Below are 22447 nucleotides of genomic sequence, written 5' to 3'. Positions count from 1 at the left end.
AACTACTTGGGGAACTCGTGAAGAGGCAAGAAATCTGTGTCATCTCGTAAAACAGCCAAAGTAACAAGCAACAAACATTCTGACAAGGGAGGTTACAGGACCAAAAACAGTAATTTTCAACTGATAGTAGTTTAAAATCTGGCATAAACTTACTCTGCAAAATTTGGTCTGACAGCTCTCTGGGTTAGAAATCCATCTGACACTACTCCTCATAATGTTCGAACCAGAAGAAAAAAGAAAACACCAAACCCAGACAAACAAATCCCCCATTACATCTGTATGACAATGACCATACCAGAATGACAAGGTGTAGTCATCAGGGAAAGCTTCACTTTCCCTAACCAGGAATGTCCCATCCTTGCCACCCATTTCAGCACAATATTCCTGGAGCAGTTTCTCAGCAGTTGTTCTCCCCCCTTTCATTTTCCCATGGAACCATTTCTCTTTTAAGTGCAGTTCAGTTCGTTTCACCTCCTAGACCAGAAAATAAGAATTTTTTATAGCGCATTTCTAGTTTTATGACTTTGAAACTAAGCACTTTTTATTGGTTATATATAACCATCTACTATTTCAGGATTTCAGTTCTTCATAGGCCTGAGCTCTTCAGTCAATCACCTTTATAATTAGCCTGCTTTACCATCCACAGCAGCCAAGTAACACGTTAATAACACAATACACATGAGTTCATTCTGCTTAGTTTGAGAATAGCAGTAATACTTAAAACACTTAGTGCAAACATCAGCATTAGCACAGAAGTACTGAAGTTATATTTCATTGTCCTTGTACTCCTCCTTGCAAGTCCTCCACTAACCAAAGGAAAAAGTTATTTTATTAAAAATAGGGTTACCTAGAGTTGACCTTCGCAAAGACCCTTTTATAGTTTGTTTTTATCCCCACACTTGCTATCTAATACAGAATCTCTAAAATTTCATCAGGATAAAAAACATACATCTGTAGACATTGAAATAATCTGAAAAAAAGAACATGTTTAAACAATAAAACACAGCCATCACCTTGGATGAATCTTCATCAGCACTCTGTTCTATATCATCACTGAATGAAAGCTTTTCATCAGCAATAGCGCAGTAGTGCCGAGTCCATTTCTGAAAGTTGGGAGATATTAAAATCATTAACAGAGGGAAACTCACTAACCACTGTCAACCACAATCTCCAAACAGGGTGCAACAATAAAAAAAGGACTTTCTTCCCCTCATCCACACCTGTTCAGCCGACAATATTACTTACAGAAATATTAAGGAAATTCATGGAAATTTTCAGTATTACAGAACTGATTAACATCATGTAGCAGATGTCATAGAAATAGTACCTGTTCTATTGTGTCCCACATGTAAAGTTCTCCTTGTTGCTTCTTTTCTTCTTTCTTTTCTTCCAAGTTCACATCAATGTCTCCCTTTGGCCCCAGTTTTTTGTGCTTTAAAAACAGGAAAAAAAATCAACATTTCTACACTCAGAGATAATCACACATAAAATCAATCATAGTCTTTCAGCACATTCAGAGTTACTGGAATATCTCTCTCTATTGCACAGCCACCTTCTGTCATTATCGTAACAGCAGCTGTTCCACAAGCAATAACAGGGCTGGAACTTGTTTCTTTAAAATTTAGATCCCATTAATAAAAGTTAAAAAAAACTAGCAGAGGTATCACTGAAGCAATGAAGAAACAAGTAGTTTGATAAGATCTCCCTATTCTTTGGAGAACAGAAAACATGAAGTGACACATATCAAGAAATAAGGATAAAGAGGAATCCTTCTGCAGAAAGTAGCACATAAGGAACAAAGCTCAAAACAAAAGGAAAAGATAAGGAATTAAAATGAATGAGGAATTCACTCTTTTACGAGAAAAATTAGTACAAGGGAAATCTCTTGTGAAAAAAGAACCCAAGCTCTACTTTCTTTAGAGAGTTCACAAAAGTGTCTCAAGGGGCCACAGGCAACATCAATTACGTAACTGCAGTTAATGACAGGATTAATCACCTCATATCAGACCTCAACCACATTCAGTTCTGCACAGCCTACTCTTGGCTGATTTCATTTTGACAGGCCTATCTGAAAAATCTCACAGGCCAGTGAAGTAGGTGCTGCCTCTGACTGTTTACTGACAACATTTTCCAAACAAAAGCCAAAAACACAACCAGCTCACTGGCAGGTGCTGATCTATTTAAAGACTCATCACTGCTCTTTTAGACAGCACAGAGTGATATGGATGTTCTCTTGTGCACACTCATGATAGTTTTAATTCCTTTTAAATCAGATCTGTCACATTATTATTAATCATGTGCCTAATGCAAGTCCCCTCTCTGCTCTGCAGGGAAACAACAGACAGTGTGGAGAGAACAAAAAAATCCCCAAAAACTTAAGCACAGAAGTTTTCCACCTTGTAGTGGGGTTCTGGTTTTTCCAATCTTACATTCAAGAGCATATTCTTACACCTATTTTTTTTCCATTCAGATATCTAATACATAGGATGCAATACTGTTACAAGAGCAAGAAAACAGAAGCACAGACAAAAGTAATTATTATTTTACTATAGGGATAGCAAGCAGCCCTGAGATTCTTCACCAAATTTTGCTGTTTGAAAAGTTCTACCACAGTTTCAATCTGAGAAGTCTTTTGGTTGTGTTGTTGTTGCACAAGAGAGCTCATAAAACACCTGCACTACCCACAAGGTCCTACACTAACAGGGAGCCTTCTCAGAGCAGTGCCTCTGTGTTTCACAAGTGGCTCACTAAACTGCATATTTAAATCACACTGACTTAGCAAACACTCATCAATTTGTGAAATCTTTACAACTTCAGTGTGCAGCCGCAAGAACTTTGGGTTTCACTTGGATGACGGGCAGTCTTTGAAAAAAAAAATAGTAATACTGATCTATCTTCCTATTCAAGAACATACTTCTATCATTTTTAAGCAGGCCACATGGTGTAAAACGTGTGTGATGAGTGTGTGGCGAACATCTGCAGCAGTGAACCCTCGCTGAAATTTAGCAGTGACATTTCAGGAGGTGGAAAACCTTTAGAAAAGAGCTGACGTTTGATCTGGCACTTGAACTGCCAACACTTACTGCAAAGGAAACCAAGAGGAAGCACTTTAATACAGAGTTTTACAGAACATTGTACATTACTGGCAAATGTAACCAGTAAACACTTCAAGCAAGGGGTTTCTTGAAACCAATCTATGAAGTCAGGAACAATATTTCAGGTTCCTGCCCTTATTCTCCTATTTTATCCCCCAGCACACAAAGCAAGCCTACCTTGATGATGATTTTTTCTTTCAGCTGTGTTGGTGATGGGAGCTGATCTGCACTGGCTTCAACAGGCTTCATCAGAAGCTGATCCCCAAACACCTCCTTGAACACTTTGGCCATGTGTCGCTGCTGCTCCACACTGCAGTGCTCTTCAATTGACAGAATCACTGGGTATCTTTGGTAGACAAAACCAAGTGAATGAAGACAATTTCTTTTTGCTACAGCTGGCAAGGTAAGGAAGACAACGCCCTCCCTCAGCCCCCAGATGACAGAAAATATTTAAAGGAAACAAGAAGACAAAAGGAAGATATAGACACAACAAATAATAACAGATGTGCAATCACAGAGTTGCCAAGGTCAGAAGGGACCTGTGAAGGCCCATCTAATCCAAACCCCTTCTTTGGGAAGGCCCAATTCCTAGGTTAGATCAGGTTGTTCAGAACTTTATCCAGCTAAGATTTTAATATCTTAGGATATTAAGGACAAAGATTCCCTCCAAGCTCTTTGGGCGCAGAGTCACTGCTAAAGCACTATCATGTGAAAATTTGTTTCTCCTCTCCTCAAAATCATGTCTGTTTTCCTTCACATGTACTCTGAGAAGAGTCTGAAACTATAATGCATCCCATGTTATGGTTGTCACTAACACAAAGTTCCTGTGCAGACACTGAGCCACATGGGAAAATATTGCCTCTCTGTGTCCAAGTGGTAACATGGAAAAACAAGACACTGACAGCTTGATTTCTCCCCCAATTATTGGGTAATATTTTTCATGTTAAGGACATCTCAGCACAAATTAAAGAAGGGCAGAGATGCAGCTCTAAACTGATGTTACAACTTCAGGAGACATGCTAGGAGTTCTGTATCTTCTCAGCTAAGACCTTCCCTACAACAGAAACACCATGTGACAGACTATTCTTTGTCAATTGTACCATTTTGTTAATTTTTTGTAAGATTTAAGACATATTATTAAGCATTTGAAGTTTCACTTGCAACTTAATAAAAGAAGACCCAAAAAAGAGCTGGAAACACTATAATTCAGGGTATTCACTATCTTCCTTAGCAACAAATGGTTATGCACTGGGACTCTTCCTCAAAACAGCATCTATTAAACACCCACATGTGGCAATAATGAAGGCTATTGGAATCCATTATTCTCTGATTACTTTTTGCTCTAGATTACAGAGAAATCGAGTTCAGAAAGGTCTAAGCACATGAAAACAGGCTGAAGGAAAATAAAGCTTACTCAGATGTAACAAAGGCATGGTCTTTGATTGCCTGCACTACATCATCAAATTTGATCTTTGTTGTCCGTGTCCATCCATGGTAAATGATGGGTTTCCCATCAGGACCATCCCAGCAATCCACTAGGAAACATAAGCAGTGGGAAAAGTAAGAGAGCTCCTTAAATTACTCTGGTAAGAAGAGTACATCCAAAACTTCAGTGTTCTATATACAGATTCATAGACCTTAATATTCTAATAAAATATTCCATCAGATGAATTTATTCTCTCACAGAGGAAACTGAGTTTACTTAAGTAACAGCAAGACAAATAAAATACATTACAAAATGTTTCCAAAGCATTATTGTGTGGGAATCTGGAAATAAGAGATTCAGGCAACTATAGTGTCAATCTACTAGTTTACAGTAATTTTCCAGGGATAAATACATTCCAACAAGTGACAAGCTGAGAGCTTCTGTCTTTCGTTTATTTCAACCCTGAAACTCTAATTTGAGATATATTTTGCATTAGTCAAATAAACAACATGAAATTGAAGTGAAAATTCTCCATAAGGAACACAAGTACAGAGCTGCAGACACATACACAATTGCTGGAGAACAAAGACATTAACTGATTTGCAAGCAAGTTAAACAGGATGACAAAAGGCACAACATCACAAAAATCTCTGTGCCTTAGGCTTGTCTGTATTACAATGAAGGTAAATAAACTATCTATGCTATACAAGTACTCCAGCTTAATTCCTAAGCTTTCATATAGATTCAGGATTGAATTTTTGGTGTAAAGTGAGAGGAGATTTAGGAAGACTCTCTTAAAACTGCCTGGGAACAAGAATCAGAGGAAGTGAACAAGGCATTGGTGAGACATAAGAAAAACAATTTAGGAATCAGTGATTTTTATATTACTAACTTCATATTCAGAAAGCAAGCAGTTCTTGATTTCAGTTCTTTTTTCTTTCTTGGTAAGCAGGGGAGCTACTTGTACAGACCAAATGTTACAAACCACTCCACAAGCTCTTTACTCACACTCAATACATCGACATCCCATCCTGAGGCACCTGATGTAAGCTTCTGTGGAGGATTCACTGCGAAGCTGGTCTCCTGTCAGGTATCTAAGGAGCAAAAGGAAATGTTAAAAAAGAGAGGCAGTCAATTTCAATCAGTTCTCACTCACCCACTGGGAACATTTTGCTTCCTATTATGGACAATGTATGTTGATTTTTTTTGTTGTCGTTTTGTTGTTGGTTTGGTTTTTCTAATTCTGATGGAAGAAACAGACTTTGCTGAACTTGATGCTATCAGGTTTTTGAACAGACCAAATTATAGCAGGTTAAAGACTCAATCTAAATAGCAACCAACCCTGACATCCTTCTAGAGAGCAAATCATGAGCTTTGAAACCCACCTAAACCTCATCATGTTCATGCATGAGCATGTGGGAGGTATTTAGAGTAATATCACATCTTATACTTCAAAATACACCTGTATGCTATATCCATATCCACTTTATTGCATTCCCTGCATTATTTTATTTGTTCATCTCTCCTCCCTCTCTTTACAGCTTGTTTTCCACTACAGTGCCAGATGAGCAAATCCCCTTCATTTGAAGACAGTTCTAACTCATCATCACATACTTTTTACAATTAATGAATTCTGGCATGAGCTCAGTGAGGCTGTTGGTGCTTGGAAAAAAAGGAAGCCCCTTTAGTAACTTAAATTTTTGAAAGCAGAGAGGCTTTCAGAACAGTTTCAACTCAATACTTGATATTTTTTACCAGGATTTGGGTTTTTTGGCAGCTGAGTTCTATCTCAAAACCTCCAAGATCTTATGAGAAGGGGAAAAAAGAGTCACAGAAACTCCATTTGCTACATTTAGACCACACAGTAGGAAGGTTTCACATATCCACACAGGACATTTCAGGCATAATTTACTGTCTCTCTCACATTCCTACATTTGTTTGAACTGGGATAGACAATGGGACTTTTGGTAACTTACGTGTTATGAGAGGAGGAAATCCAGTAGTGGGACAAAGGATTATTCATGTCCTGCACATCTATTGAATCATATTTCTCATCCCAAATACTGTTTTCTTTTGCAAATAGGTAAGCGAGGAACTACAATACAAAGAGACTGAATTTAAACATTTTTACCCAATGAGAATAAAAGAAACCCAGCAATGCAGCAAGAAGGGACTACAGGTCCTGCCACCCAGTGAAAATTCTGTAAAATAATTCTATGAGAACTACTACAAAGCACCATTATCTCACCTCATCAACAAAGAGGAAAGGTTCAGCAGTTTCTCTCATAGTGTCATCAATAAACTTTGTCATTCGTTCTCGGACTTTACTGAGATCCTGTGCCCAAGATTCCTTCAGATAATTGCAATACAGTAAAAAAAAAAACCACTTTAGAAGTAGTGTTATTCAGTACAAAAATCAAACAAGGAACAGAGGGATCTACAGAGAGAGACACACTATGTAAGTAACTAAGTGCATTGACAGGGAAAAAATGCTGGCCTCCTTGAACATGCCTTAACTATAATCTCTCTCATTTCTAAGTGCCTTAGAAAACATCCTTTGAAAACGTGAAATTGGGAGAAAAAGAAAGTAGCAAGCTTACACAGGAAGTGTAGGTCTCACTTTTCAATCACATTTGCAAACCTGGAGCTCAGCAGTGCCAGTAAATACTGCACCATTTTTTCACATGGAGTCTTTGCTAAATAACATTATAGAAATCCATGAAAACACATTTCCAATCCCTGCCTTCATCCTTATCTGCTTGCTGGCACAGGACATCTAACCGGCTCCATTCAATAGGAAATTACCTCTGACTGCAATGCAGGCAGGCAGCAATGTGAGAGCTGCAAAAATGGGGCCATGGCCAAGGCACTACCCCAGTGCCCCTCTGGTGACAGCAGTGACCAGACCAGGCATTCATCTCTGACTGCACACAGCATTTATTTCTAACCTTGTCTGTTTATCTACATGACTAAGTGGAGGCTTGTTAAAACCTTATTTACTTTGTCCTCCCTCTTGTCCTCTGGTGCACTTTCAGAGGCTTTATATAGATGAAAAATAATAGTTCTTGTGGACTTCAATGGAGAAGCAGAAATCTTTCCAAGGCCCAGTATTACAGTGGCATCAATCATATTCTATGACTCTTCACATTTCTTTTTAATGATCACAGAATTCTGTGATACAACCTCAAGAAAAAGAGTTCAGTATTTCTGTAACCTTCCCACCTGCTGCTCGTGTAGCAGGAATCTCTGGAAGTCATGGAGGTGAACTGCTGAAGCATCTGGACGGTCAGTATTTCTTTAAAAAAAGAAAGGGAAAGTGAAGCTAAAGAAATAAGAGAGGTTAATCAGATGTTACAGCAGAAGATGACATGGGTTTGTATCTTGGATTTACAGTATAAAGGTGCTGCCACCAGCAAGAGACTTTTTATCATTTCAATGGGATTTAGAGTAGGCTTATATTATCCAATTACTTATTTTGAGCCTCCTGGATTCCTGATGTACATTTGAGAGGGATTCATTGGGAAAATCACCAAATCTGTAGTCATTGCTTTGTAGCAAATGAGCTGCATTAACTTGACCAGGGTTTTGGTAAGTTTAGTTGAGGCACAGGGAAAAGCTTCTTTTAAATAATCACAGAGCCACACTTCACAAGTAATTCCTTCTTTGTAATACTTAGATGAACTACTGTGATAGACCAAAATCTTCTGAAAAAGGGGGCAAGGTGCAGCTGCACCAAGGAAAAGTGATATCACTGATGGGCCTTCTGTAAGTCACAAATGCAGCAGCATCTGGTACCAGGAAGGTGCTTACAAATCTGTGCTTTTAAGCAGCCTCACAGTTTAATTATTACATGACCCCGAGTTAAGGAAATACTCAGTATACTCAGAGCAAATTTTACAGTTACTTCCTTAATCTGTTAGTGTCATATTCAAAACTAAGATAAACCAGTTTAATCCACAATCAGTGGGTTGGCAATGCCTGGGATCTTCTTCATGCTGTACACATCTCACATAGACTTTGAAGTCCATCAAGTGGAAGATGCAGAAACCATTGCTATCAGCATTCAGCTCAGCTCTAGGCAAAGCCTGTTCACCAGTCACTCTCCACACTGAAGCAAAAATTTCTGCATCAAATGGCCCTTCTATAGCTCTGTTCAGCTCTTTATAAAATCAGAGGACAAGCAACTTCAGTCCATACCATTTTTATAGTCAGAAAGCAAAAAGCAATCACCAGGACTTACTTCCAATGTAAGTTCACCTTTCTGAATGCAAAAATATTCATGATTTCTTTTCACTTACTAAAACATTAGAACAAAAAATAAAATTTTAAAAAAATGTGAGGTAATATATGAACAATCCTGCAACACTACAGCCATATGAAAATGCAGAAAAATAATGCAAATGAAGAGTCTCACCCAAGAATGAAAACAGAGGAATCCTTTTTGAATTCATCAAGAATCTTAAAACAAACAAAAAACAAACAAAGAAAAAAAATCAAACATAAAAAAGGGAAAAAAGATAAAGAATACCCAATTTTCTATCTAAGTCCACCTAATAATGTCTATTGGTTTGTAAAGGGGAAATAAATGCCTGTCTGCTCTAGAGAAGTTGCACACAAGTTGGCAAGACACATTTTTAATTAAATGTAGAAGAAAAAACATACTGCCAAGGCTGGCAAGTGCACTTCAGGCCTTTCAATGTGAACACAATTCTCAGACAAAATACTTGCTTTGACAAAGCACAAGCAGTCAAATTTCTGGGGAGCTTTTACTGTTTGATATCGCAGAAAAACTGGAATTAAGTATCATTCATCACATTTATTCAAGTGAATATAAAACCTAAATTGTTTCTAGCTTGGCACAGCATTGTTAGAGATTGCAGGAAACTTATCAAGTGACCCAAAGCACTTGTAAGCAAATTGAGAAATTTCTTTGCAGTGATTCACACAGGGCAATAACAGGAGCTTAAAGAAGTCAGAGAGGCTCCTTGCTGTGTGTTTTACTCTTCAGCTTTCTGCTCAGGATAATTAAGAGGACTTTCATGGCCAAAACTAAAATCCTGCCAGTTAATCTAGGGTTTTTATCACTTCACCATGATTTCAGCATCACTTTTAAACAGCACAAGCTGTATTGCCAGAAAATCAGCATTGACTTTGACTATCGAAGCTTCTACTTTAGCATCTGCAAAATTAAAGTTGAATCCACAATGAGCACATAGTGAAGAAAGACATTCATGCAAGTAATTTCAAATTATGTGTTTTCACACAGTTTTAAAGGGTTCCTAACTTTCAGAGTCACTAAAAGTATGCAGTTTCCACCAGCTTCATGAATCTGTACAGCAAATACAAGGAAACAGTCAGGCAGTGTCCCACTTAAATTAGCTAAAATGTAATTCCACAGCATTTATGCTTCCCAAGGACTGTCTCATGCATGTCCTGTAATGGACTTGCTGCTGCTAATCTGCAATATGGAATTGCTTCTACCAGTAAAAAATACCAGCCAAACCTAATGAAAAGACATTCAGCATCCTGAATAAACTCACAAAAAGAATTCCTCCTAAAAACCCAGTAATGTCCGTGCCTATCTCTACTACCAACACACAAGAAGCATCATGAATGACTTGTTCATCTCCTTAGGCCAACTGCTGACACTGATTGTTATCTACACATCGAGTACTGCACTCACTCTTTTTCTGGTACAAGAATGAGGAAAAAATAAAATCAGTAACAAACAAAAAGAAAACCAGCTCTGACTACTCTGATGCAGAAGTTGAATGGTATGAAGACAATTTATGAAAAGCTTACCAATTTCTGTTGTTCAAACATGATTTTCTTGTAGAACAAATGAAACTGTTCAAAAGTAAGCTCTTCCTTGTGAGCACCTATTTCCTACAACAGAAAGTAGCACACAGTGAATTTAGAATTCCTTTAAACTGCCCCTTGCACAATGAACAAGTTACTCTTACTCCAGTTGGCATTCTCTGTTCTACTGCAACTTTATTTTTAATCACCAGGATTTTTTTCATTTATTTATGCTTTTAAGAATACAAACAAGAAAACAGATGTTGGTTTATGACATAGTGCTCTAGCCTCCATCTTTGGCCTTGCATATTGCACCCTTACTCCACTTCCATGACCAAGAGAGAAGTAGAGCATCATTTAGTCATTGTGATCTGGGCCAGCAGAAGCAAGAATGTCTGCTTTGAGGGTGGAGAGTTGGAAAGCAGGAAAGGGTGGGGATATTCAAGGTTCCTGTAGGAATGGAATGACCTTCAAAAGCTATTAATATTGGCATTCGTTGGAGAGAAAAGGTTATTATTTGATCATTTTGAAAAAAAAATAGGATGAAATTCATACAGAAGAAAAAGAAAGATAAAATACTTTTCTACGTACTTGCTCAGTACTGGAGCTCAAAACCCAATGTTGGCTTTGGTCACCCACACAATGAAAAGAAGGAACATTTATGTCTGTATTTTCTTATACCCTCAGATATAGGCAAAGCCAAACTGACAGATTAATCAGTATAATTTATTTAACTATACATGATATAAATCAAAAAAAAGGAAGTGTCCTAAAAAGAAACATCAACACTTATCAGATAATACCAAACATATTTGAGTAATAAGGTAATTACCGCAAATTTATCCTTCAAGTACTTCATGCTGCTCACTTTGAAGTTTACTTGGGGAAGGACAGTTTTCAGCTCTCTAAGACTGATACTGGGGGAAAAAAGGAGAAAAAGATAGCAAAATCACCACTATGTGTTGTGTCTAGACAGCTACTCATATATTTTTATCGACAGAAAAATGTGACTATTGAAACATTTTGTGTAGGGTTCATCTCACATACATGTAAACTAATATAAACTTAACAGCTACATGGAAGCAAGCTAGACATGGAGAAACAGGCAATTCAAGTAATTTGGAATTAAAAGAACCATGTTGCATAGATAGTTATTTCTCTCTCAGCAATTAATCAGATCTAGATAATCAGCTCAAATGTAGATGTTTATACATGGTCAGATGAACTGCAGCCTTTCCTCCACTGAAACTGGATTACAGACACAGAAAACATCATGCAAAGGCTGTATTGAAGAGATGAGCACAAACAGAAAATTAAAAACCCCAGTTTTCAATACCATTTTAACCTTTTTCTCCAGATGTTATCCAGTCTTGTAATGCTGATTTGCAGCAGCAAGACTCTTCCATTCTGCAGCACCTGAACATGATCTCATTCTCCTCTCCCAACCAAGTCTTCCACTTCCATTTACATAGACCTGCTGATTCTTTTCACTGAGTTTCAGAATGCCCAGTGATATCCCAGCAACACTTCAAAAACCAGTTTTCTAGATAACAGCAAGGCAGCAAGTCAAGGGAGCACGGGTACAAAACATGTGGGTCCTATTTCTGAAGCCCACAAAATATTAAAGCAATACCAACAGCTCCCAACAAAACAAGACTGAGGGACTCTGCCTTGGCCTACAGGACAACTCAGAAGCCATTAAACCTCTGCAAACACAGGGTCAGAACAGAGTTGCTTGAAAGCAATAAAACCAATCAGCACACAGATGAAAATAACACTTCCATTCGACATTGTCCATGCCAGCAGCTACCCTGTGAGGTATTCTCATCTCCATTGTGCAAGAGGGAAAGAGGTAAAGCAAGAAGGAACTAAGCCAAAGTCCATGCCCAAGCCAGATTAGAACTCAGGAAATTCCTGGCTTTCCGCCTCGTCGCCAGACCTCTGGAAAAAAACACTATTAGGAGCAAGAAGGAGCACTCCATTTGTACACTAAACACCAAGCACAAGCCATTTCCTCTGGCCAGACGAGGGCAAGAGAAAACAAAGAGCTGGGGCTTCATTACCACTGGAAAAAAATTCAACCTGTGGAACAGGACTTGCCTGGTAGCCCTACAATTAGCCTCCCTAAAACCTACAGTTCTGAACACAACGGACCTCAGCCCAAACTCCTATCCAGAATTTTTCTAAAAGCATGAATCATCTTGGAAGAGAAGTGCAAGTCTCCATGGTCCCAACCAAGCTGCCTTGTAGCAATAAAACAATCCTAAATCAACAAATGAAACCTCTTCAGCAGACACCTACTGTCAGCCACAGCTGCTCCGTCCTAACATTTGCTTTTGCTTTGTGAACCCCAACAACACACCCCCATTGCAGGGTTAGTTCTGAAAATGCATCAGGGGGTACAAGTCAATGTCCAGTACAGGATGGGACTGTGGCCAGGTGGGGAAACACAGCTCTGAAATGGGGTCTCAGCTCAGCCTGCACAGTGCCACAGCCTGTCTGCACAAAGGTGTGATTTCCTGCAATACCACAGCCTCAGCCACACAGAGAAACACCTCACTGCAGTTTGCTTTTGGAAAAAGGTGTACACAACAGGAAAAACATGAGCTTTTCTACACTGATTTGTACTTTAGAATAAAATGCAGGTTCCAGACAAAGAGAAAAATCATGGTGAAATGATAACACAGAAGGGAGGAAAAGTTAACATTCTTCTCAGTGTCACAACTTCTGGCAACTCTAAGGAGAGGTGTGCAGCTGAATTCATTTTTTACAAAGTCTCCTTTGCGTGTAAAAGCTACAAATCCACATCACAGATGGACCTGAAAGGAACTACTGAAACCCAACACATGAAGCCACACATCACACTGGGAGCTAGAACCCCTGGGCCTTCTTTCACTTGAGAAGCACCAGGTCAGAGGTGATTCTTTGGCTTTGGTCTGTTCAAATACAAGGCAGAGACAAGCCCATGGCCAGGCAGTTGCCAGCCAAGCTGAATCCCTAAAATAACACCTTGCTCATTCTGGCAAAGTAATTCTAGGCTAAAATTTAAAATATTTAGTTGCCATCATTTGTTTCCTCGTTATACCATGTACATAAACCTGAGGGAATGCTATGAACACATTGTATTTAGCAAAAGGCAAAACTCAAGTTGCTAAAGCAAAAGCAAATGCCATTTTCACAGATCTCATACTCCACATCTTGTACAATGAATTTTTTATTTCGTTTCATTCCATGTTAGAATCTGCAACAAAAAGTCACTAAATCTGAAAAAAGACAGAATTTCTTACCTATTTTTTCTGGTTTGATCAACAGAATAGATCTGCTTTCTCAGCCAGCTTGTAGAAGAGGGAGAAAAAGAATCATAGAATTATAAAGAATATACAGCCAATGAAATTTCAAAATCTATAGACAAAATTCAATAGAGATACTTAAAGGTCTTAAGATTCATCTCTTTTAGCAAAGCAAAAACATTACCAGTGCAGCATTCAAGGATCCAGACAGTTTTTTTAACCACATTTGTAAACATGTACTTTGCTGCATTTTAAAGTCACATAAACAACACAGGAAGGGGAAGGGTGGGCAGGACAGAAAAGAATGAGTAACCAGAAGCTGTAAAAAAGTAAGAGGATAAAGTGAGCCAAAACTTCAGCTAATCTAAACTGGAGTAACTCCATAAAGTCAATGATTTCTGCCAGATTTATCTTTGAGCTGTTGGCTCAAATATCTGTTAGATGCATAAAAATTAAAAACTAGAGGGAAGGGAGAGGGTTTTAAAGAATTTTAAAGAAAATCCTCTTTATAGGGCATGTCAGTTTTAGATGCACAGTAAAATACTTTTAGTTGCACCAATAGTAAATAAATACATATAAAATTTTGATCTAAAAGATGACTGCACTGCTAAGCTGATCTAGAGCCTCAACAGGAATTACTCTTGTTTGACAACACCAGCGTCAAAGGCAAAATTTGGTCAGGGAGCAAGAAAAGGCAGAGCATATCCTCACTAACAGCAGTGATGAAAAGCAAAAAATACTGAAAATACTGAAATACTGAAACCTTGTCCACAGAACTGGCAATCTGAGCCTGAGCAGTTTCACACACAACATGCTCTAAAGGACAAAGGTGCAGTTTCACCTTCATATGGCTGGCTTTTGAATTTTCCAAGAAGCCAACACAAAAACACCATCTGCTCTTGTGACCTCATGAAGAGATTTTGTTTTGGGTGCAAAGAACAAGGTGAATTGCAAGTTCACATTAGTGTATGAAGCAGACTGTGACTCCAGAGCACCTATGTAGCAAAATAGACATTGAGAATTTCCATATGACGTTTCAGTGTCCTACACTAACTGGAAAGTGTTCTTAGTGTAACAAGCACCACTTGTTGAACCTTAAAAATTTCATTCAGATTTTCCTCTTCCAATTCCCAGTCTCACAAAGTGAAAATATGCCCACATACCTCTCTGTGATTGCAGGTGTGGGAGCACTCATGACCTCTTGATACAAGATATTCAAGCCACACAACCATTTATCAGTATCATCTTTAGAGTCAGCTGAAAAAAATAATATGATATGGTACATCAAGCAAAATCAACACAAAACCAAGACATAACTTGTTTAGATAAACCCTAGTATACAAAGTTGCTGATAATCTTCCTCTTTGATAAATTTAATTGTATAGCTTCATGTTGCTACTAATAAAGCTAATAAAAAACAGCATAAGTTTGGGGGTAGGTAAGCTCTGACAAAAAATACTTGCTTTTAGAAGAGTTTTATCAGAGTAGGAGAGTTTCAATATTTCAGCAAAAACACTATAAAATTACTGCTGAGCTCCTGTGGTAACACAATCAAAATTCCTTCTCCTATCTTCTGTCTCCAAAGTGGCAAAAGCCCAGATCAGAGCAACTTGCAGGACGCAGGCAAAAGAACTCAGTGCTTCTATGGCATAAAGCTGGTTTGTTATATTCCCAGCAACCTACACCAAAATTGCAATATACTGGCTTTTGACATAATCACCTGCTATTTATCTTAACCATGCCTCAACACAGATTGTTCCAGACTAAATTTTGGCAAGATAAACAGTAAGGGAGCAATGTAAAAAATTGGTGTAGCATATATAAAACATTTGAATACAAGCCAAAAAAGGTCTAAAATTCCTTATGTGGCCTAGCTAGAAGTTAGGCACATCTTCCTCCCTGCCCTGCATATTAGTATATCACTGCTTTGTTTTGTTTAAAATTAGTTTGCCTTTCCAATTCCCAAACCAGAAGAGTCCTCCTCATTTATCATGATTGCATTTGGTAATTCTTCAGCCCAACAGAAGGAAGATGAGGAACTGCTTGCTGGGCACAGCTTTCCCTAGGAAATACCAGCTAAGCTGCAATAAACTTGCATGAGATGTGATCTTTACAGCCCTCAGCTGGGCAGAGTCCACTTGATTTAGCAGGCTGGCTCTGAAATTGCATGAAGGCATTTTTCAATTAAACCAGCTCTGAAAAATTATTTTCACTCAGGAGCTGAAATCTTTTATCAGCCTTCAAAGCAAACAAGTTTCTCAAAAGGTGAAGATTATATTTTATTTAAACATACTTTCAAACAATGTTTTATCCCCCAAGGATGAAGCTGGAGCCCAGCCTCAGCTCCCCATTGAAATGTTTTTCAATCAGTCACAATTTTGGAAAGAACACCCAGTACCACTGCCAAACCAATTCTTCTCCCAAGACAATTCTGCCCCTTATGATAGCCACCATTCCCCTCAAGGAACAATTCTTTTATATTGTTTTAAGGAACCACCACAAAGCCCTTCAGCAAGAAAAAGGATTTCCCCCTGAACTGAAAGTTATATCATGTTGTTCTGCAGTTCAGCATTACAGCAACAGCTCATGGTACCAAGTGTTTTCAAAGCATTGGCAGAGGCCTGGTTTGGGAACTGCCATGGGGGAGGGACTGGAGGGGCTGTCAGAGGAAATCAAGCTGAAGTCCCTGGCACAGCTGCACGTAAGCACAGCCATTTACTCAAAACTTTCACAGACTTGAGTCAACAATGGTAAAACTTACTTAAAAGCCTCTAAAAAAGGATTAGTCTTTCATTTCAAAAGCATCTGACTGCAGAAAACTTGTATTCTAATACTGCAACCTAAAAGAAATTCATCCCATAAATAATAAAAAATAAAAGCTGTCAGTATTTAAACACTTAGAAAGCGCTCCCCCTTTTCTCACATTAAGATTTTGCAATTAAGTTAAAGATTTAAATGGGTAATGTGTTCATGCTCAGGACAGAGAGAACTACGACTCCAAATAAATTCTCTGTATGAGTCTAAACCAAGGATCCATTACAAACTTTGTAGAAAAGAAATCTCTTTGTAAATTCCAGTAGTTGAAAATTGTATTCAGCCTGTACTGAATCTTTGGTCTCTTTCATTTCAAAATCTTTAGGTTTGTGACCCTGGATAATCTAGCCTATAATAAAAAGTGTTCCAACCCTTTCTATAGATACAGGGTGCAAATTCCCTTTGTTTCACACAGATCTCTTAATTTTAAATTTATCACTTTTCAATTTTATTTATGGTCCCCTAGTACTTATTTAGAAGAGGGTTAGTGTTTTTGGGTGACACACACGCAAATGGCCCAAACTACAACTTCATTTTTCCAAATTAGTCTGCAATTGCCCATAGGTGATAGGAAAATTTCTGTGATACAGCTGCAACTTTTTATGGCTATTATATCCAAAATCATTTCGGCCAGACTAGAAGTGTTAGGACAATATTCTGGCCACACTGAATAGCTGTCCCTAAAGAGGGCAATGTTACCTCTGCTCCTCAGTGCTGAAAACCTTACTGGAGTTATTTAACCAGCATAAGTCCACCTTGCTAGAAAAATCAGAAATGACACTCGCACAAGGCACCACTGGGAAGTGAAACATTCCAAATGCAGCAGGTCACAGACAAGAAGGGCTGAGTAAAAGTTCTGGCTCCAGATTTTAAGCATCTGGTGCATTCCTGAACTGCAGAAGTTAAAACCACAGTATTCTGTGCATTCCTGTTCCATCAATGTGTTTGACTTGTTCAATCAGTAACCTTAAAGAAGAAGGTAAAAAAGATAAAAATACCTGCTAAACTTAAGGTGTTGAGGACAAACTGGGTTCCATAAAAAACAGTGAAGCAGTGTTCTTCTCTGTGCCTTGCTTTGCAACGTTCAAAGTCCTTTGAATTCTTTCCTGGGCGAATTTCTTTTATTTCCATCAGATCCACTGAAAGGAAACAATATTCAGTCAGTACAACTGCAGAGCCCGAAATGGTAGGATGGATAACTCAAAGTATGCACAAACATATAAAATAGCTATATATATATAAATGCACATCTGCATTGGATGAGAAATGCAAATTGTGACAGTTTTCACTCCATAAATCCACAAATAAATAGTAACAGACAATAGTGGAAAAGGACTAGAAGAAGAAAAATAACCTGTCATATTTTTATTATTTCACTGCCATTTTCCATGGACAAGGTGTATACACATGGCCCTTTGGGTCACAGAAAATGTGATTTCACAAATGGCATTAACTCTAATCAAGTAATTTTCCAATTGCCATGAAAACTGTTCAGAAACAAAAAAGAAAAGATACAATTCTACCTTACCTGCCTAAACCATCCACATAAATCTTACATAGCCAGCTAACCTTGTCAGCCAGTACGGTCACTGGTACTTTCAAGAAAAATATTTGAAGTAGGAATATAAAGAGCAAATCAAGCTTAATAATTAAAATGTTTGTGAGGTTTCTGATGGCCAGCTCCAGAGAGATCTGTGTTATTTAACACAACCTTTCACCTCTCAGCTCTCCAGAGAACACAGGTATGCACTGGAGCACAGCAGAATGGGAGCCCTGCACAAGCAAACACCCTCCCAAGTCAGCTCCCTTTTTTCAAACCCTTGCTACAGGGCCTGCAGAACAGGAGGGAGACAGCACTGAAATAGAAATATGTGTGCTCTCAAGATAAGATACTTATTAGAAAACTGAGGAAGTGGTTTCGCTCTGCCTGTGGACCAGAGAAATAAACAGCTCTTTCCACTTCTGGACAGTCTTGACTTACGAGCTACAGGACAAAGTGTGAAGAAAAACATTTCATGGCTGCTCTTGAAATGTGTTTATCAGACCTAGCAAGATCCAAGGAAAACAGCTGAGGGTTTCTGTCCCTCCGTTTAAGAATGTCACAATATAAACCCCCTGTTTTAAATGAGCACCTCATCAGTAACAGAAGACCTTTTACAACATAACGAAACAGCAGCTCTGCTGCCACACAGGTGAGCTGAACAATAGCAAAGCTTCCACCTGTGTAATGCTGCATTTCTATGATGCCAACATGGACAGACAAGCAAGGAAGTTCATCAACAAAATCCTGATAACGAAACATTAATTCATCTTGGAACTTCTTATTCTCTGCAAAATATCCCAGGCCAAACTTCTACCGGACACTCCTTTCTCACAGTCATTAAGCAACTTACACTGTGAAAAGGAGACCTCAAAGGTTAACCTGAACTAATCATAGGATACAAGCATCTTTCTTAAATTAGTTTTTCCAAGCATCATTATTCAAGGTAGAGTTTTTAATGTCTCAGCACGAAAACATCTCCTAAGATCTGCATATCTGATTGGTGAAGATGCCTAGATTTGTATGTTTCCAAAATAATTCACACTGTGCCTATAAATGACCAGGAACCAAAAGCTCCTAATGATGACTCTGATCCCTTTACCATTCAGAGGCTCACTTGGATCCCTAAAGATGTATCCAAATTACCATCCTAAATACCACCATCTAAAAAAGCTGATCTTACACCATGAATTTACATTAATATCAACAGAGAAGAATCAGAATGCAGAGATAGAAATACCCAGATGGAGAGGGGAGGAGGTTGCATGGCTGCAGTAAATGGCACGGGACTGCACACCAGGCTGCCCCATTCCAATCATTGGCAAGTGCAACCCCAGTCACCTCTTCTGCTTTCCCTTCACCCAACAAATCCCTGCTGAAAAACACTTTTAACTTCAAAGTGAATCATACCTTTCCTTTCAGACTCCTGTAAATCCACACACGTGAACAACACAACAAAAGGCCCCCTCAAAGTCCAAACTAGAAGCAGTGATAAAAGAGGTTTCACAACCTGCACTGCTGTTGTCATTTCCAGGGGGTCTTACCTCACACTGACCTCTGAAATAAACACACAAACTTACCCAATGTCTCCCCTCAGTTACACACTCACTACAGCCCTTCTCCTTGCACTACAGCCTTTCAACCCCTTCTCCTGCATGAACCTGTGTGTATATACATAGTGGCACAAGGATCTTTGTATGCACAGACCCGTTATTGCTTCTCAAACTGGTTTTTCAGAAAAGGTTTCGCTATACCCTAATTGCTAAACATTCAGGAAATAGAGGAATGGTTCAGCTAGAGAACAAAATAGGGTGAAAGACAGAAGAAAGAAATATTTCTATTAAAAAACTCAAAATTCAAAATTTAACATTCCTACTATTTTCAGGCAACATATTATATATATCTCCTACAGAATTTGAGCAAGATACATTACGTTTCCTTAGAAAATAAATGAAACAGGTACAAAACACAAGCTTTATTAAACATTATTTAGATCTTTACAGAAATAAAGATGTAATGCACATTATAGTTTCAAAAAATTAGTAGAAACTACCTGTATGAATTTTAATGACATTTCATAGTGTTGGTTAGGATGTATTACTCTACATTATTGAAAGAAAAGCCAATGTAGAGGATCAAAAGGAAAAAAGAGAAATATGAACACCAAGCATTAATTCTGGTCTTGCACTAAGGTCTGTGTTTTCCACGTGATGCCCAGTAACTCCAGAATGGCTGATTCCAACTATACCAAGAAAGGAGTAGGCCAGGAAAAGCTGCAACATGTTTCAGACTCAGATTAGTAAATCAACTGTACCAACGTAGTTGTTACGCAGTTACTGTGAACTTTTTTTTAACAGCACAATCTGTCACTGAACAATTCAAATGTAATTTCATACCTATGCCAGAACTGCAGGCACAGCACTTCAGACACTCTATCTTTGTACTGCCTTGAAGTACTGGAGCTTTCCTCCTTCTCAATCCCACATGCAAATTGCAGAGCCCTGGCTTCACAGACACATATTTCTGGGGCCTGATACACCCAAAAAAAGCACAGACCTGGACAGGTGCACCTTGCAGAGTCAAACCAAATCCAATACACTTGCAGGTGCAATTACCACAAGAAAGGTGAAAGAAGATGAAAACATTTCCTAAGGAAACATGAATCAAAGTATGTCCTGTAGAGAAATTGACTCACATCCAGTAAGACAAGGAGAGCACTCCCCCAGCACAGCCAGTCCCCAGCCAAACCGTTTATAAAAGTCTAGTGCCACTCTAAAACCCACAATTAGTTTACAGTTCATCCATCCCTTTATGTGACCATTTCCCCAGGTTGAAGGGATCTCCTCAGCAGCCTCATCAGTCACGGATTGATTCTGACAATGCCTCAAGAGGCTCTTTAAGGAGACCAGACTCCAAGGCACCTTCAATTACCACACTGTCTCAGGCTCTGATCTGGATGGGCATTCGAGGCAGTTCAAAGCCTGAAGCTGCTGAACTTCAGCTCCTGCTGCTGTGTTGTTTGGCAAATCAGTGAATTCAATGGCTCCTTACACTACTACATTGATACTTTCCTAATACTGCACAGATGAATTGCTCAGTGCCTTCCAGGGCACCTGACAGAGCTCTTTATTGCCATGAACTTAACAATAAACTTTTGATCCTCAACATCTCCACTGATCTCCATTCAAATAACCCAGCAGCAGCGATCATGTTCAGTCACACACTTGCAGGTACAAATTCCTGTTACATTTCCTGCAGTCACACTTGGAGGTAGATGGCAAAACAGAACCTGCATTTCACTATAGCAGGTGCTGTGCAAGCTGAGGGGAAGGCATGATACAAGATAACCAAAGGTAGAAAACGAATGTCAAGAGGAGAACTGTGGAAAAAAACCCATTATTACATTGTTATACACAACACTGTGCTGCACTGCAATTTCAAGAGAGAAGTTCTGGCTGTCTGCCACAATGGTCACCCACCAGCCACCTCTGGGTGGGAACAGAACCATCCAGCACCTGAACAGACACATGGGTTGGGGAACAGACCCTGCTGAAAACCAGCCAGTTCCACCAGCAGAGCACCTTCTGTGAGCTGGAAGTGTCCAAATTCACTGGAGGGAAGAGAGTTTGCGAGAACACCTTTACTCAAGTCAGTTAATGTTAGGCTGGACCATCAGGCTGCTTGCAGTAAATGCATGGGTCAAAAAACCTTAGAGGCTGTCAACCCATCGAGGTACTCTTGATAGAAAAGTCTACATTAACAGTGTAAAAGTTTGCCTGAATCTGCCCTTATGGACTACAGAGTTCTGTAAGATAACATTCCTGATTCAAAGCCCAGATACCCCAGGAGTCCTCCAGTGTGTGTGGCCACAAATGGTGCTCAGCTCAAAACTCAGTCATGTACTTAGTGAAGGAAAAGGAAAAGCCTACAGAGAGTTTCAGAGTAGGCTTACAGAGTCAGAAATCATGCTGTGAGCATTATTTCAGTAAGTCTCAAGAAGACTTCAGGGAAACTACTGGCAATGTTTTGAAGAAGAAAATAAGAGACTCATCACCCAAGCTGTGTGCACTAAGACATGAGCTGGCCATTCTCTCTATGAATATAATTGCATTTTCACGTGTGTATATATGTATAGTAATATTCCACACTCAGAACCAGATCTTTTTGTTCCAAAAATTTGCATTACAAAATATTCCACGGTAGGTTTCATTTTAGAAAGGGAGAAACTGCCCACTGCAATAGAGGCTGTGTGCAAATGAGTGCCCAGTGACTGAAGAAAGCCTTTAGTAGCCTTTTGCAAATGTTCTTCATGGTTAGTGAGGACAATGGCTCTGCTCTCGCTTCTGCAGAATTAAATATTAACTACCCAAGGTGTGTTTTAACAGCCTCTTTTTTTCAGAGCAGCAATGAAACACAAATTGTCTGTGACTCTAAAGGGAACAAGGTGAGGCTTCTCTTGGAGGACAAAGTCACAAGAAAGCAG

The 22447-nt window shown here is 38.9% G+C and overlaps 1 protein-coding gene across 1 annotated transcript in view; it reads right to left on the bottom strand.

Annotated features, from left to right (window-relative positions):
* Window positions 1–22447, bottom strand: part of PLCG2 (phospholipase C gamma 2) — a 55714-nt gene that overhangs the window by 22145 nt on the left and 11122 nt on the right. Inside the window, exons 3-17 of the mRNA XM_071440748.1 lie at window positions 17423–17563; window positions 14774–14867; window positions 13608–13655; window positions 11153–11237; window positions 10324–10407; window positions 8936–8979; window positions 7744–7816; window positions 6770–6871; window positions 6498–6616; window positions 5530–5615; window positions 4510–4630; window positions 3273–3441; window positions 1328–1432; window positions 1014–1103; window positions 296–474 (exon numbers count right to left, since the gene is read on the bottom strand). Coding sequence (XP_071296849.1) covers window positions 296–474; window positions 1014–1103; window positions 1328–1432; window positions 3273–3441; window positions 4510–4630; window positions 5530–5615; window positions 6498–6616; window positions 6770–6871; window positions 7744–7816; window positions 8936–8979; window positions 10324–10407; window positions 11153–11237; window positions 13608–13655; window positions 14774–14867; window positions 17423–17563 — 1540 coding nt within the window. The remainder of the gene's footprint in view (window positions 1–295; window positions 475–1013; window positions 1104–1327; window positions 1433–3272; window positions 3442–4509; window positions 4631–5529; window positions 5616–6497; window positions 6617–6769; window positions 6872–7743; window positions 7817–8935; window positions 8980–10323; window positions 10408–11152; window positions 11238–13607; window positions 13656–14773; window positions 14868–17422; window positions 17564–22447) is intronic.

Source organism: Agelaius tricolor, unplaced genomic scaffold (assembly GCF_023055355.1).
Source record: "Agelaius tricolor isolate 1412-34295 unplaced genomic scaffold, bAgeTri1.0.p SCAF_15, whole genome shotgun sequence".
Taxonomy (NCBI): Eukaryota; Metazoa; Chordata; class Aves; order Passeriformes; family Icteridae; genus Agelaius; species Agelaius tricolor.
Note: the sequence above shows the minus strand (reverse complement) of the source record. Positions and strands in the feature narration are given on the sequence as shown.